Source organism: the organism of the source record quoted next, unplaced genomic scaffold, assembly GCF_019419815.1.
Source record: "Pyrus x bretschneideri cultivar Hongxiangsu unplaced genomic scaffold, Pyrus_bretschneideri_v1 Contig29, whole genome shotgun sequence".
Taxonomy (NCBI): domain Eukaryota; kingdom Viridiplantae; phylum Streptophyta; class Magnoliopsida; order Rosales; family Rosaceae; genus Pyrus; species Pyrus x bretschneideri.
In genome coordinates this window covers 5,348,114-5,366,376 of record NW_025999601.1, presented here as the reverse complement: position 1 = coordinate 5,366,376, position 18,263 = coordinate 5,348,114, and the positions used below count along the sequence as shown (strand labels likewise).

The following is an 18,263-nucleotide window of genomic DNA, read 5'->3' as shown; positions in this document are numbered from 1 at the left end:
TTAATACCTCTTTAAACCCAAATTTATTACCTAAATTACCTTCTTAAACCCAATTCAAAATGTAAAGTTGTGTTTACACCCATTTATAAAATAAAATCTATAATTGAATAATTTTTTTTTTTTAAAGAGGCTCCAAAAAAAAAAAAAAAAAAAACATTACGCATCCTTTGCCCCCTCCTTCCTAGCATTTCCTATGGTTACTGTTTTTTCTGCTACAAAACCAAGATATTTGCTCTCTTTACCAAACCAAGACACATGGTCTCTCTCAAGTTCTCAACCAAACGAGTTACTTGGTTTGCTATCAACACCACCACAATAAATAACCCCCATCGCTTTCTCTTATCAAACCAACTTTCCTCTCTGCAATTTTTTGTTCTTTCGAAAAAGGACAACTCCAGTGTTAATGTAAGTTGTCATTGTTTGTCTGATCAATTGTTTTCTCAAAAATTTGAAGCACTCCTAGTTTTAGAACTAATTATCTGGGATTAAACAATTCATCTTTTCCTTACTTTCTGATCAATTTGTTTCTACAATTTGTTGGATTATAATCAACGAGTTAATTGATCGTTTAAATGGCTGAAGAAGTTAATTGTAAATTCTGATGAGAAGCTGCAAAACCAAGTGCTTATAGATGCAAGTTTAAGAAGAGCCAGAAGACCAACCAAACCAACACGACAACAAATTGACAAACAAGCATGGCAACAAATTGAGTCATACCTTAACTGGAGAAATGAAAACTTCAAAATCACTGTCCATCGATAAAAAAACTTATTTTTCTCTATAAGAACTATTAGGATTTTAGCCAGAATGAACGTATGATAAATAAGGAGTGATGTGTGGTTTAAATATAGTGGGTGGGTTTATTGATAAATTTTAATTTTATTTTTAATTCATCTTGTACTTGATGGTAATTATGCAATAGAGAAAAAATGACAATTAACATTTAAAATTTAAGTTGGGTGTAAAAAGAAGTTACATGGAATTAAATAAAATTTCCCTTATAAGAAAGCAATTATGATGTTTTTATATTTACATACTAATTGCCTAAATTTTGGCAAAGATAACCTTTATAATTGTCAAGAATTTGCACACGTCAAAGCTAGTGAAAAACTTAACATATATAATAACAAAAATCTCAGGAATGAACTTGATGCTCAGTTAGTGTCATGTTTTCCATATTCATGTTATTTTTATGTCGTACCCGATATTTTAACAAATCATGTCATGTAACACCCGTTCAAATGTATGAGTAATATGACTGGACCCGAACTCGATCTGTTAATATTAACAGGTAATATGATCCGACCCATTATCTGTTATAGAAAATATATTTTAAACCAATAAATAATCAAATGAAAAACATCATACTAAATTAGCATAACATACTACATTGTCACATAAATATTACTTCAAAACATAAACACATATTTCTCTTTCAAGTATTACATAACTATTAATTAACGCAGAATTATGAAATATATATATATATATATATAAAAACGCTTGCAATGATAAGCTTTACAACTTTTGTAAAGAGCTCAACTTCGAAAATCGCCACTATAATCACATAAACTGACATATCCCGACCCGGAATGTCCACTGGACTTCGAATCGAGCTATGTTGGTCGATACCGGGAAGGTGACGATGCCATAAAGTGTAGGGAGGTGGAAAATGTGAATGAACTAAATGCAAGAGTACGCATGTGAGCTGGATTGAACCCAATTCACAAGTGATATCAGAGCATAAGTAAGATATAGTAAAAGTAAAATAAGAGTTATACCATCGGAAGTAACTCCTATACCAACATTTGCCATGAATCCTACCTAGAGGGGCAAAAGACAAGGGTGAGTGGGCCTAAAAATGAAGCTTTGTAAAACCTTTTGAAAATGTAATAATCCCTTGTCGTAAAATAAGTATAGTTTCCAAACATAGCGTACTACATATAGTATGAAAATACTTACAGTAAACAGTAATATCATCGAGAATGCAATACTTCATAATATTTCATAAATAAACACATAACATCTGGTAATCACGATATCTCGAATAAACGAACATATACTAACAGGTGCTCATCAACGTATGCTGACACACGAGTTCATGCAGAGGTATTCTGATATGAACATGACTGGGTATAGCAATTTAGGACAGGAGTGGCACCTACAATGGATCCAAAATGAGCTTACGGTGCGATTTGAACATACACATGAAGACTGGCCCTAGGCTAGGCTAGTACTAACACTAGTGTAGAACATGATGAGCGGATAACATAATTATGATCATGTAAAGGTAAATCGATAATTCTAGTCAACATAACACTATTCATGGCTACAAATATAATTAAGGCATCCCATAATAGTACGCATACCTATGCTTTCTGCAGGATTCAAAATAATTTCATAAATTTCTTCAATGCACTAATTCTTTTAAACGTTAATCTAATATAGGCACAAAGTAGAAAATCTTGTATCAAATATATAAATGGAAACTAAATAAATATATAATATTTAAAAGCAAAGACTCACTTATAGATACTCGTGAGGTCGCGGCCGTTCGAACTAGGAAAGTCGGAGTCTCCGATAGTGACCGCACCTAAGCATATTATTGGGACCCATTAGTAAAACTCAACTAAAACAACTAAATTTGGGAAAACAGAGTGCAAATTTGGAATCAGGGTGTCAAAATACTCTAAGAAGGGTCCTGAGCAATTTTCGTGAAAAGTCAACAGTTAATCCTAAAAAGTCAACCAAGCCGTCGAGACGGTCAACTATATTAAAACTTTGGAATTTCACTAAATGGATGTCAAAAATGGACTCCGGTCACGGGCCGCTAAGAACCTTGTCGGAATCTCGAATTTTTTGCTAGATTTCTAGCCAATTTGCAAAGTTTAATAACTTACTCGTTTCTTAACTAAATATATCAAAACGAAGCTAGAGAAGTGTAGAACAAGATTATACTTGTTTGGAGTTCAAAAAGTGGCCAGAGATGGCCAAAAAACGCCTGCAAATGCATGGAGGTCGTCAGAAACTAGGGAGAATTCAAATGGTTATAACTTCTTCAATACTCAACGAAATTGGGTGATTCAGAAACGAAAATCATACACTTCGATGAGACGAAGAGAATGGTACCTTTGTTAATGGCTAACTCGACATGGTTTGTCCGAAAAAATGACCGAAGAAGTCACGGCTTGATTGAGTTTCAATCCCAACAATTAGGAAGGAAGTTCGAGCCTTGAGGTGAGGTTGGGTGTTTTGGGTTTGTGAGGACGGGGTGCTCTTGGTGGTGGGTGGTGGTGATCGGAAATTTGTGCACCATATGTGCACAGTGAGAAAGGGGGGAAAAGAGAGCGTGATGAAGGGAGGGGGAGAGAAGGGAATGTTTGAAAGAAGAGATACGGGAGAGAGAGAATTTTGAGTGGGGTGTGGGTCCCACCAAGAAAAAAATCTTCAAAAAATTACTGAAGTACCATCACGTTAGTAGTTCCATAAAATTTCAACCGTAACTCCGGTTTCGATTCCGCTTGTGCCCATGCTTTCGTAGTAATGAGTACCACGCAAATACGGTAAAATAGTAGCTTGTATGGGTCATGAAATAGACGGTTAACAAATGTCAACAATCTTGCCTCAAGGGGCATTTTGGTCAATTCACACTTTAAAATTAATAAAGCCGTAAAATTAAGGACATGTTGGTACATGAACTATAAACTGAAATTCAATCGTTGATTGTCTTTTACATTTACACTCGATTTTTTTCACCAATTTTTTTTTTCTAGATTTTCTTTTTTGAAAACATGATCTTTGGGAGGATGTTGGAAGGTGAAGTGTTCAGATCGTTGATACTACGTTAACAATTTTACCGTTAATGATATTATTGCTTGGAGTTTATAAAGTCTTTATAAACTATATAATATTGACTCATATTTCAATTAATCGGAAATATCAAAACGTGATATCAACGATCCGAATCGTTCATTTTTCTACATCCACTAAAATATCATATTTCCAAAAACCAAAAATCTAAAAATAAAATTCGGTGAGAAGAATAAAACGTAAACGAAAATCGACGGTTAAATATAAATCTAAGGTTTATGAAATGTGGTGTGAGAATTCGGAGTTGATCTGTTCATGAAAGTTGTAAAGCTTGTCTTTACGAGTGATTGTATATATTTTTATTTACATTTTTCACACTTCTACAATAATTATTTTTGAATTATATATTTTTTGCACTCAAATAAAAAAACATTATTTATCTGTGCATGGAGGATGCAATCATGAGTGTTTATATATTCTTTCACATTTTTCACACTTGTACATTAATTATTATGAATTTCTATTTATTTTGAACTTCCCTAAAAATACTATTCATGAGGGTTTGTAGGATTTTAAAATTTTAAATGACGATGTACCCATCTCAAAGCATAGAGGATGTGATCACGAGTGCTTGCATATTTTTTTTACATTTTTTGCACTTGTAAATTAATTATTACATTTTTTATTGTGTTTGGTAATTTTAAATTACTTTGATTTTTTTTAATTTTATGTTTTTAATGTGTTCTATAATATTTTAATCTCACTTTTGAGAGGATAAAACATTTATGATTATGATGTATGAAAGAGAGTAAAAAACTTTGTTAGGCCATTGGCTCTAAAATTGAAAGTCTGTCTTTTTGCCTATACTAGCAACTAGTTGATTTGAATTTTGGACAACATGTCAAGTAAAATTTATAATAGTAATGATAATAAGAAACTCTCATAATAAAAATAAATAAATAAATAAAACTCAATTTTTTTGTTAACACATATATGAATAATAATCCAATAATACATATTTTATATATAATATAAACACTATGGTTATAGTATTTTATAGTAAGTTTTTTTAGTAGTTTAACTTTAAATCATCAAAATAATTTTTTTCTTAACGGGTTCTTAATGGGTGACCCGATAACGACCTGATTAGTTATCGTTTTTGTGTCGTGTTAATGTGTCATGTAAGAAATTGCCAAGTCTATGGGTGAGTAAAGAACAAAAACCAACAAATTTTTTTTTGTACAAAATTACTTTAATACTTATGAATTTTCTTTTATGATATTTTCTTTCAATTATGCAGGAGAAGGTATAATAGTATTTTTCTTGGTTTTTAATTGACAAATAGTGTTCTATTAATATATAATATTTTTTTTTCTACAAAATTACTTTAATGCAGGCCCCAAGGGCGGAGCTGGGATTTCTTCAAAGGTGGGCTGGCAAAAAACATTACCCTAAAACGATGTGATCAAAGTTTTTTTGTCTACAAAAAGTTACATTGATCAACTTGAAAACAATCTTTTTAATTAATAAACCAAACAATCTATGACTTTCCATTAATTAATTTCCAGCCGACTTTATAAGTAAAAGTAAAAGTAAAAAAAAAAAAAGATCATTGACTCCTGATATGATCCAAATGGAGTTTTGATACTTCAAATAATAATTTATTAGTAAACTTATCACAATGTAAAGCAATGATTCTTTTGTGTTACTCTGTTACAACTTTAGTCTCTTTTTTACCCTTTAAAACCCTTTATTTGGACGAAAATTTTAACGATGTTGTTCAAATTAACTATTGCTCTAGTATGATGAGTTCAAGAACTACTATGCACATATTTTAATTTAGAAACCAAAACTCCATTTGGATCAAAATCTAAAGGCCAGTACTCTTAACTCGTGTTTCAAAGGAAAATATATAAAATGCAATAAAAAGAAAATAGATATATCAAATTTATTACTTATGATGAACTACATATATACGATAATCGTGGAACTGGATGGGCTATATATGGTGACAATAGGCTAGAGTAACCTAATTGATACGTTAATAACCTAATATGGTAGGAATTTTCATAAAACCTACCTAGGCTACAGCCACCATAGCTGTGGGTGTAGCTCTGCCGATGGCCGGCCCATGATTTATATATTTTTTTTGTTGGTATTTCCTTTCAATTATGCATGAAAGGGTATTAGTATTGTCCTTGGCTTTTTATTGATAAAAAGTGTTCTATTAATAGATAGTGTGTGTGTGTAATACAATTAGATCCAAACAAGAAATATTCCCCTAATAATTCATGATCATGATTCGAAGTTCTGTAAAAATATATTTATTTTGAGTATATCAATTTCCCAATATATAACACAATACTTAATTACATATCCACGTATTTCATATGCCAATCTTTGTTTTTGGTTATTCGTACATGTCTTGATATCTGGCTACCTTTGTACTGGAAAAGATTATATAATAGCTAGCTAGAGATATTTCTTTTATCATTATTATTGTTATTATTAGCATTATTATTATTACAAAAACTTAAAATCAAACAAATTTAGTAATGTTTTTTATTTAGTATCGAATTAAAATATAAATGCAAGGACAAAATATCAAAGTTTCTCAACACCTACTCTCTATCCTCAGTACTTCTTGGGAAGTAGTTGCTCGACGTCCTTCCATAGCAAGTGCTTCACGAGCCGAAGTGAGACCTTTTGGCACCAACAACGCATCAAAAGGAGAGTAGTCGATCCAATCCTTGAGCAACTCCTCCTGACCCCACGAATCCGGTATCACTACGTGGCCGGCCACCTCCTCCTGGTGCCTCTTTAGTCTCTCACGTCCCGAGTTGCCCGTCTGAGGATTACTAACTTGTAAGTCAACAGCCTGCATGTTTTGTAATCCCACAAGATTGTTTGGGTCGCTGTGTTTGTTTCTTTTCCAGGAAAATGCAGGATTCTGTTGGTTGCTCACGTGAATAAGATTATTGTTAGGGTTAGGGTTTTCTTCCATGAATGAGAAATGGGTTCTCTTCATAGCTAGCTCGTACTGTGGTTCTTCTCTATTGAGACCTTCTATAGGTAGTTGAGATTTTATAGACGGAGCTTGCTATGTGTGCGCTTGTGTGGGAATAAAGCAAAACCAGAGAGAGAATGGGTGGGGGTTTACATTACACGTCATGAAATATAGGGTTGTATGGTACGTGAGTTATCTACGTCTGTTGCTCGCTTTATGGGTTTATATTTGTGTGGTTTAGTTCTCACAAGGGAAAAGATTTGGAATAGTTTGCGTTTTTGTGTTTGTGAGGTGGACATGTGTTTGGTGCATGGTGTTTGTATTTTTTAAAACTGTTGGGAGGTTCGTTCAATGAGGTTGGTGGGCTAAATTGGAGGGCATATGAGGTGAAGCAACCAGTAAGCATAAAGGAATTGATTTCTGAATGTGGCTAAAGATGTCGACGTACTGAACTTGAGACAAAAGAATGAGATTTTTTATTTTTATTAATTCGCATAACCATTTAGGGTCGTTTTGGCATCCTAAAATTTTTTAGTAGGAAAATACTTGTTTTCTAACATGAAATGATTGTTGAAGCAATAAATATCAGTAACAACCAATGGAAAATTGTGTAAAGTTTTTCCGTAGCCAGCAATTTGTTGGAGAACAATTTAGAAATAAAATAACAGATATACAAAACTAAAATACTTATACTTTATTATTCACAAATACTTGCAATACAAAATGCAATAACACAAAAATTACAAAAATTAATATGATACTAACTTGAATGAATTGAAGGTAGAGGCTAGCGCAAACGCTATGTCCTTTGAATAGTATTTCCATCCCACTCGTGTGCTTGTGGTTCTACAACGTCTGCTCGACCAGGATACAACTACCTAATTCTACAACCTGCACTGGATTATAGAACTCTAGCGAATTGCTTTGTGTGTTTACTCTCTGGAAAGTTTGTACGGAAGATAAGGAGGAAGAAGAAAAGATAAAAATTGATGGAAATGAGGACTCCAGTTATATAGGCTCTTTCATACCTCTTCAAACACCTTTTGGATGTATCTAAAGCTATACAGCTCTTTCCAAAAAGATACAACTCTTTCCAAAGATTTGTGTCTATTAATCAAAACGTTTTTAATTAATTTAATTAAAAACTTAATTCGAAATTAAAACTAATTGATCAGATTAATTTTAATTCCTTGGCTCCAAGTCCCCAAGGCCCTTCCCAAGCCCTTGTCTTGATTAATTAATATTAATATTATAGTATAATCATCAAGCCTAATCCACACAACCATAAGGCCCAAGCCTTCAATCCATTTCCAAATGGTCCAAATTCTAATTACTAAGAAAAAAGAATAAGCCTATATAAAGGCTAGTGAAAAAATAATATTAACCAATGTGGGACAAGAGAGTCTCAAGCTCCAACACAATTAACAATCCCCAAAATGTTCAGTTGGTTTCAACCGAATACTTGAAGCCAACCATGTGCCTTGGAACTCATTAACAGCCAGTTGAAAACTGTGTAACAATTCAATAGTAATCAACTGAAACTATATAGGTAACAGTTAAGTAGCCAGCAACCGAGATTTTATAAAATATTCGATCGCATTTTAAGAAGCCCATCATGAGTCCAGTGTTCCACAGCAACCAACCTAAAATTGTGCACATTTTATGTACATCGCAACAAAAAATTCTCGACATTTTGGTAGCTTTTGTTGAATACAGGTTCAAATGGAAGCACGATTGTCGTTGTAAGCCATCATGATTTCCAGCTCCACTGAAATCTTCAGCAGTGGTGTAATCTATTTCATTTTTTTAGAGGTTTTCTTTTGTTGGATAATAATATTACACTACCAGAAATTATCATTCGCCTCGACGAACCAAATGTTGTCGAACAAAGTAGCTTTACCCAACGAGCATACAAATTTGGTCTGGAAAAAGTGGTCAATGTTTTGGTTTTTTCAGAGACTTTAGACGACGAACATTTTGACGGGCAAACTATTCTTGGGGCAATGTTTTTGCGAAAGGGAAAAACAAGTTCATTGGGTAAAGTGACTTTGTCCGACGAACCATTCTGTCAAGAAACGTATACGAGTCTTCAAATAAAGATCCATGATGATCTGTCCTAAACCTATCTGATATGTTTTGCCGGACGACTTTTTGTGCGTGTTCACCCGATGACGATTCTTTGTTCGACGACATTGGTGACGTTACCCAATGAACAAACACCAGTTCATTAAAATAGGCCGTTCCTTTCTTCTTTCTTTCCCCCATCAACTCTCTTCTTCTCTGCTATATTTGTGTTCTCTCTCTCTCTCTCTCTCTCTCTCTCTCTCTCTCTCTCTCCCACTCACACCCACCTCATCACCCAATTAATTTAAGGTTTTTTGTATTTGTTAAAATTTTGTTTGTTTAATAGTGTAATTAATTACTTTTGTTTGTTGTAGGTTTGTGATTGAATTGGAAGAAAATTAAAGTGACGGTATTTACTTGTCTCTCAATTAGTAAATTTTAATTTAATTAATTGTGATACACACACACACACACACACTAGCATTTGCCTACACACTATGTGTGTATGAACACATTTTTTTAGAAAATGAGAAGGAGAAAGGGGGAAAGAGAACATGGGGGGGGAGTGGGAGGTTTTTAATTTGTGCAGCTCTAGGCTAGGAAATCGCGGTGTGAAATTTGTTTGGAAATTTCATAACTGTTTACACAAAATTAATTATGTTGATTAACTTCGTGTAATAAAATAAAAATAACTTAGACCTGTTTGAGAGTCTGTTGGATGTGTGCGTACACGCAACATGTGTCTCTGCAATCTAATAGATTCTTGAATTGTCCAGTTTGGACATTTCGAGAGTGCACTCTTATGTGTTAGGGTTTGCAATGAACATGGCTAAGTTTCGATTGTGAAAAATTTGGTTGTATCCCTTAATGTTATTTGAGCGCATACTAGATATTTGCTTATAATATCTACGTCATGCACTTGGGGAACCATAGGAAGATGCTGCCGGATTTTTTATGATCGAAAATAGTCACGTGAATCACAAACTGTAACATAGAAAGTGTACTTTCTAATGGGATAGGATCATTACCGGAGACATAAGGGGACATATAATCGAATATCAACTTGTTATGGTGACTAAATTCTCTGAAAACAAGCATAATAGAGAAAGGGTGGACAAAGTTGAATGATAGATGTTGTGACGAATATTTAGATAGGATTGAGACATTTTATTGAATTTACAAGCAACCATATCAGTGCTTAGAATCGTATTAGATGTCTTTGTGTGGAATGTAACAACTGCGTTTGAATGATATTGGACCAAATTCAATATCACTTGTACGGGAATAGGATGGTACACACTCGAATTGGACTTATTAAGGAGAACCGCCCATTATAACATCAACATCTTCCGACAATAGGACGCTTAGACCACTACTACAAAATTGGCTTAATGTATAAGACAGTGGTGGCAGTTTTACACTATTACTGTCGGATAAAATATTTTTGACAACATGTTTAAAATGTGTCAGATAACAAAGTATTACTGTCAAATATATCCGACAAGAATAATGAAGCGGCCCCTTAACTCCAGCATTTATTTTTTAAATAATTTTAACCAATTATGGTGGATATATCTGACATGAGTAAGTAATGTGTCAGATTATATCATATTATTCTCGAATTTTTTATACTAACTCTGGTGGTTTTATCCGACACAGTTATATTTGTAAAATAAATTTCTTTTGTATTCTTATTTATGTTTTTTTTTGGGTGATTAAATATTTATTTATGTTAAATTAATATATAGTTTTCGCTATAATTGGTATGAAGATGTACAAAACTTGAATTTAATGAATAATCACGATTAGATAAGCATAATTTTGATAATCTTTGATTTTTTTTTTAAATTTGCAACTGTAAAAAATCATCAAAATCGGAGCTAAAATAACCATTAAATTATGATTTTTCATTTATAACGGTTGAAATTTTTGCAATTTTTTACGTATGCGATTGTTTTGCAATTTTTCATGAATAATCTTTGAATGTTTTTTTTTGCAATTTTTTATGTATGCAATCTCGGAGTGTGTACAAACAAGTTTCACGGTTGGATTGTTGAAAAAAGTTTCATAGAATGTGTATCGCGTCAAAATGGTAGATTAAACAAACACTTAGAGTTAATGTTATACTTCCATTAAGTATAAAATAAGATTTTGTGATATCCACTAGTGTGAATATTTTAAATTGAATATCGAATTCGTTCATTGCATTCTTATAGGGTCCAGGAGTGTAGCTGTAGAAAATCATCAAAATCAGAGCTAAAATAACTGTTAATTGTGATTTTTTGTTTATAACCGTCGAAAACTTTTGTTCCATTACCTAATATCTGAATGTTTGTTTTTTTCAATTTTTTATGTATGCGATCTCGGAGTATCTACAAATAATTTTGATGGTTGGATCATTGAAAAAAGTGTCGTAGAATGCATATTGCATCAAAATGATAGATTAAACAAACACTTAGAGTTAATGTTATACTTCCATTAAGTATAAAATAAGATTTTGTGGTATCCACTAGTGTAAATATTTTAAATTGAAGATCGAATTTATTCATTGCATTCTTATAGAGTCGAGGAGTGTAGCTGTAAAAAATCATCAAAATCAGAGCTAAAATAACAGTTAAATTGTGATTTTTCGTTTATAACTGTCAAAAACTTTTGTTCCGTTACCTAATCTCTGAATGTTTGTTTTTTGCGATTTTTTATGTATACAATCTCGGAGTGTGTACAAACAAGTTTGATGGTTGGATCGTTGAAACTGGTTTTGTAGAATGCATATCCCATCAAATTGATAGATTTAACAAACATTTAGAGTTAATGTTATACTTCCATTAAGCATAAAATAAGATTTTGTGGTATCCACTAGTGTAAATATTTTAAATTGAAGATCGAATTCATTGCATTCTTATAGGTCCAAGAGTGCAGCTGCAATCTTATAATCAAAATCGGAGCTAAAATAACTGTTAATTTGTGATTTTTTTCGTTTATAACAGTTGAAAACTTTTGTTCTGTTACCTAATCTCTAAATGTTTTATTTTTATTTTTATTTTATTTGTTTGCAATTTTTTTACATATATGGTCTTGTAATGTATACAAACAAGTTTGACGGTTTGGTTGTTGAAACTAATTTCGTAGAATGCATATCTCCGTTAAATTTGTGCCCAAAATTTTGAAGTGGGAAAAGTAATTTGTGCTAAATTTTTATTTATATTTTTGAAGTATTGATTAGACAATATTTAGTTTGTGTGATGACATTTTCATTGTACAATTATCTTTTTGGTTTCTTTATCGCATATTTTACATGGGTTATTATTTATTTAAATATGTATTATCCATTAAACCAAACAATTTATTTATGGGGCTTTTAGATCCAGGTCCAAAAACGTAGAGTGTTTCTAGGAATAAGTTCAGTTATCTAATTATATGTTTTTATTTCTTTTATACTCATTTTATATTTTCTAAAAATATTAAAAATCAATTAAAATCTTCTAATATTATGCATTTTCCAACTCCAAAAAATATATTTAATATCTTATAACAAAAAAACTAATATACTAACATAAATTTATCTACAAAACATTCTACCCTAACTCAAGTAACAAATATATGAATGTATATAATACCTATACGTGAGATATGAAACCTAATTAAAAGGTAGAAAAAACATAACATACCTAAAAGCAAGACACATTAATCTGTGACAGGTTGATTATAAAAAAAGAATTTGTCATATAGGTAGATAAATATAATTAACTTGTGACATAGGTTGATTATAAAAGTTAAAAATAAAATCTATAAATGGGGTTTAAAGCAGGAGGAAGAACGAGAAATAAACAAAAAGATAAATAAAAAGAAATAAGCAAAGAGATAATTGGGAAGCAATTTGATTTTTATAATAAATCTTATCATTGAACAGATAACTATTGACAATTAAATAATTAAATATAACAAATTGGACTTATTTTAATAAACTGGACTATTCCTATTATTGGCTCAAAAAATTGGACTTATATCAAGTTTCCCCTTTATTTATTTATTTTTTTAAAAACGTATTCTATTTAAATATGTATTATTTATTTATTTATAAAACCAAATAATAATTATTTTATTTTTTTAAATTGTGACAAAATTTTTGGGAGGGAATTTTGGGCGGGATATTTCCCGCCATTCTTAGTGTTGTCGGTTATATCCGACGGCGGTACGAAAGTGTGTCAGATAAGTTTTTTATATTTTTTACAGAAACATTTTGATGTCGGTTTTAACCGACAGTAATACCAATTCTACAAAATAAAACCCCTTGCGCCACTGCCTTCTCCTTTCCCCATTCCTTCCCCCTTCATTCTCCTCTCCTCCTTCTTTCCTTCTTCTTCTCTTCTCCCTTTCTCCTTCTCGCTTCAATCACCATGGATGAACAATTTGAGCAACAACATTCTGAAAGCAGTACATTTTAAATTATTTGTATTACGTTCAGTTTGTATTTTAAATTTTGATTACGTTATTCAATCGAGTTTGTATTTTGAATCTTGACTTGCGATACCTTATCAAATATTATGCATAAATTGAAAATTGGTCTTTGTTTAGAGATTTTATTTAGGTTTTGTTTTTGTAAATATGCATCACAAATGTTTTTTTTGTTATTGAAAAGGAGCAATGCCTTAACGGAGAACTCGGAGCTATGGAATCCCAAATTGTATATTTTTCCTTTGACGAGGGATTGGCACTTGATTAAGGAAGATGAAAAGGAAGTCGAATGTAGGTATATTTTTTTTCTTTTTCTTACCAATTGTATAATTAATAAAAGATTATAAACATAATTAATGAACTTTTATATATATGAATAATATTATGGCAGATAATTATTAGTTTTGTTTATGTTTATTTAAATCATGAGATGATACTTTACGGACATTTCACATATTAAACTAATCTAGTTTAATTAATTTAAAGACAATGATTATTGTTTAAAGCCGTCTCATTAAATGTTATAAGCTTAAATGATAAGTCCCAGGAATATGTAATTAAGAGAATGTAATCTAAAGAAGTTAGATTCATGAGGCCTTTCTCTTTCATACACATATCCTAAACGTTCCCGATCGTAGAATTGTCAGTTGGGCATTGACAATCCGAATAGATTAGTACATATTATATCTTCTCTTTAGAGGGTGACTAGTCTTGAGTTATTGGTGTGAAAGACAGCAAGGTAAGTGTATAGGTGCTTAACAGAAAGCGAGTCCACCAAAAGTGATCAACCAGGAGTCTTCATACTCATCTCATGTGAGAACTCATCTAGTTGGGATCATGTGAAGTAGTCGTTTGACCTAAAGCATCCTAGTTATCTTATGGTTAAGTCCTTGATCTTTGACTATGGTAAATGCACTCCAATTGAGAAGGTGTCCACAACATCATTGGGGTCAAGCTATCTAATCATTGAGGCAAGTAAGTGCATAACAACGATTTAACCTGTAAACCGTTGAAGGGAATACTCTATGGTATGATTAAGATTGTATGGCCATAGCACATGAATACGATTTAGGAAGTAGGTTCCAAATCACATTCAAAGTAATTACATTGGATAGTAGACATGAATAAACTATCAACCAAACAATGTGATCAAGAGTATTGATATAGAGAAGGACCGTATTGCATTGTAATTCCAAACTGAATAGGTTCTTTACCTCTTCTGCTTAGCTTTGGGTAGCCATGACATACTGCTAGGTGTCATCTATAGCTTGTGGAAATCCTGAAGGTTAGCAATCAGTAATCTTCAGTAAAGAGAGCATTAAAATTAAGTTTCAATTCACAATCGATTAGTAAAAGTTTTAATCGCCCACTGTCTCGCTAATTAGAACCTAATGGATGGTACACCGTGTAAGGTAGAGATTGAAGAAACGACAAAGTTGAGTAAAGACAATTAAATGGTTTAACTGTTTAGGGCTAAGAATAATTAATATATTAATTAACCAAACAAATAAGTTTGTTTTAGACCTTGGGTAAGTATTGGGCCTGAATGACCATTGGGCTTTGAACCATCAAGCGTATTAACTTAAGTTGTATGGCAACTTAATAATTAAAAACTCAAAAGGCCCAAAAGCTCAATGGCTTTAGCATGGCCAGCCATAGAAGAGTGTCTAGACTAATTTCAATTGTACCATTCAAATGTAAGTGGCTATATAAGTGAAGTTATAAGCCTTTCCCTCATTAGGGTTTTCAAAAGGCAAAAAATAGCTCAATCTCTCTCTCTCTCTAGTATCAATCATCTTCCTAGGCCACTCATCTTCTTCTTCAAGCCTCTCTTTGGTGTGGAGACTTAGAGGTTTCCTTCTTGGAAGCATTGAAGTTCTTATTCCGCCATCCAAATCCAAAAGCCAAGGAATCCATGGAGAAAACAAGCTAGGAATGAAGGCCTTTTCTCTTGGGTGATTAGTCTTTGCTTAAGCAAAGAGGAACCTACAAAGATATAAGAAATCTCACTCCTTTTCTCTTTGGTTTGAGTTGAGTCTTAGGTCACAACTACTACGCTTTGAATTTAGTAAAGCTTAGTTTTTGAGTGCATATAAACACACTTCCGCCATTTAGTTGTTAAATGCTCTATGTATGTTGTTCAAATGAACTTAGGGCCAATTTGGGATTGATGTGCTTTTTCTGAAAATTGCTTCTAATGTGCTTTAAGAATAATCAACTACAAAATAAAGCAGTTAAACATATGATAAACTACACTTTTAAAATTGTGGTGAATATGAAAAGTAGTGTAAAAATGTTGGTTAAGTTTAATGTAAAGTGATATAATTGTGTATAATGACAAAAGTGGACATGATAATGTGGGCGATGACAACGATAATGGTGGCGAGGGCAATGGTTGTGATGGTAGTGGTAGTGGTGCCAATAAAGGGTGTAGTTGTTGTGCTATAGAGGTAAAAATGGTGGTAGGGCGGCGACAACGACAATGGTGGTAGTTATGGTTATGGTGGTAGTGTTAGCGGTAGTGTTTAAGGTGTGGTAGCAGTGGTGGCAACAATGGTAGTGGCTATTGTGGTTGTGGTGTGCTTTTAGTGGTGGTAGTGATGGTGGTGCAATTGTAGTGTGGTGGTGGTAATGGCAACGGTGATGTAAGAGGTTAAGGCTTGTAGTGGTAGGTGGTGGTCGTCACTTTGTTTTCCAAGAATAAAAGGTGTCTAGAAGGATAAATAATATTATTTTCAAAATTAATGAGAGTATTACATGAATTAAAAATATTCATTAAATGCTCAACTCCGCTTTTTATTAAAGCAGCTTTAAATAGCAACCTACAGGCACCTATCAAAAGTTTTTGTCCGGAGGCTGTTGCTTTTAAAATAACCAGGATATTTTATGTTTACTAAACACTTTTTATTGCTTAACTTTAAAGTGAAGCAGCTTTTGGTGAAAAGAAAAAACAATACCAAACTAGGCCTTAGGATAATCAAATTTTTCCTTCAACCAAAACCTAATGAATTGTTTTGTAAATCATTCTAGCTCAAAGAAGGTGTTGAAAGATCTCGGGTTGGGATATGACAAGATCCATGCATGCACAAACAACTGTTTATTGTTTCATGGTTAATTCGAGAAGCTAGACAATTGTCCCAAGTGCAATAAGCCGAGATATCGAAGGAACAAGATTTCGAACAAGGTGCGTTATTTTCCACTAAAGGTAAGATCATAAAAATTGTACATGTCGACACACACTACACGTGATATGAGGTGCCATAAGGACGAATGGGTTAACGATGATATAATGTGGCATTCAGCAGGTGGTGAAGTGTGGAAAGAATTTGATAAATGTAGCCTGATTTTCCCACGGAGTCAAGAAATGTCAGATTATGACTTGCTACCGATGGCTTTAATCCTTTTGAATTTTTTTTGAATGAGCACATCACTTGGCTGATGGTCGTTGTTTCTTATAACTTGCCATCTGGAAGTGCATGAAGAAAGAATCAACTATCATGTGTCCTTTTATACTTAGGCCATGATCACCCGACGTTTCCATTAATGTTTATATGCGGCTATTGATTGATGAGTTGATAGTTTGGAAAAATGGTGTGCAGATGTGTGAAAAGTCCATTGGGGAAATGTTTACTCTGCCAGCAGTAGTTATGTGGACAATTAATGATTTCCTAACTTATAGTATGTTGTCGACTTGGAGCACCAAAGATTATATGGCATGCCCAACATGAGGTGAGGACACCTCATCTTTTTGTCACGTTGGAAAAGTATGCTACTTGGTCCACCAAAAATAGTTCTCGTGGGATCACAAGAGGCATAGCGAGCCTGAAGAATTTGACGGGAAATGAAGTTTCGGCCTAGACCAAGGGAATGTTCTGGATATGAGATACTAAAAGCTTCTCTGTGTTGGTTTCCTGCAGCACATCATGCACAAACTCCACCACTTTCTTTCAATGTTGGTAGCCCATACATCATTTCTTTCTCTCCAAGTAATTGCAGCCCTTGAAAGTTCAGATGTCCAATTCTCCAATGTTATTCCCAAGAAGAATCATAACTTTTCTAGCAACTCAATTCACGTCCTTCGTGAGAAGAGGAAAACATCTATTCCCTGTCATCAACACAGTTCCCACATGACACTCAAGTTGCCTATCCTCAAAGATTGCCACTCCAAGCAAGAAATAATCATGTTGGATCATTTGACCCACATTCAACAAGTTTTCATCTAGACCAAGTACCAACATTACCTCCTTAATGTTTCTTATTCGATTTTTAGTCTCAATCACTAAAGTACCTTTCCCTGTAGCTTGAACAATTTGACCATTTCCAATTTTGATCCTAGTAGTGACAGTCTTGTCCACATTTATAAGTAATGACTTAAACGTGATTACTACAACCATATATGCTCATTCCTAACCATAGTTTCAGAATGGCATGCAAAGAACATTGGAGTTTCCTCATTAACGTGCTTGGCATAATGGAACTGTTGAACCAATTTACTTATGCAATTTTTGGCAATGGGACCAAATTTGTCACACTAATGGCATTTTGTCTTTTCCTTGAACCAGCATTCACCTTAGTGAAGATTCCCACAAGTTTTACACCATTCTTTTGAATTCATTTTATTGCCATTGTACTTCACTACTGCACTAAATTTCTCTTCTAGTTTCACAAACCCCTTTTTTCTCTTTTTTTCTTCTAAAACTTCTTATTTTTGGAATTACTACCCTATGAGCTATTTCTAAGCTGAATACTGAGATTATTGAATGCTTTCTCAGTCACATCTCCATCCTTAGCATGTCTCATCAACTTTATTCATATCCCTTAAGTGTAGCAACTAACTTAATGGGATCAATCTCACTAATCTTCTCGGTTCCCTCAATCACAGATGTAATGTTATCATATGTTGAGGCAAAACTAATCAATGACTTCT

The 18,263-nt window shown here is 33.0% G+C and overlaps 1 protein-coding gene across 1 annotated transcript; it reads right to left on the bottom strand.

The window, feature by feature from the left end:
* Positions 1-1,556: 1,556 nt before the first annotated feature.
* On the bottom strand, positions 1,557-6,911 carry LOC125479471. Its single transcript, XM_048588765.1, has 3 exons — positions 6,436-6,911; positions 2,527-2,593; positions 1,557-1,824 (listed from the first exon to the last, which is right to left on the bottom strand). The coding sequence occupies exons 1-3, from the start codon at positions 6,836-6,838 to the stop codon at positions 1,821-1,823; spliced, it is 474 nt and encodes a 157-aa protein (XP_048444722.1). The 5' UTR covers positions 6,839-6,911; the 3' UTR covers positions 1,557-1,820.
* Between the last annotated feature and the right edge of the window lie 11,352 nt (positions 6,912-18,263).

Excerpts from the sequence above, each read along its gene's own strand:
- LOC125479471 (XM_048588765.1), bottom strand. The coding sequence starts at position 6,838 with ATGAAGAGAACCCATTTCTCATTCATGGAAGAAAACCCTAACCCTAAC. Across the intron at positions 2,594-6,435 it reads AGAAGTACTGAGGATAGAGA|GTGCGGTCACTATCGGAGAC; the intron begins GTAGGTGTTGAG and ends TAATATGCTTAG.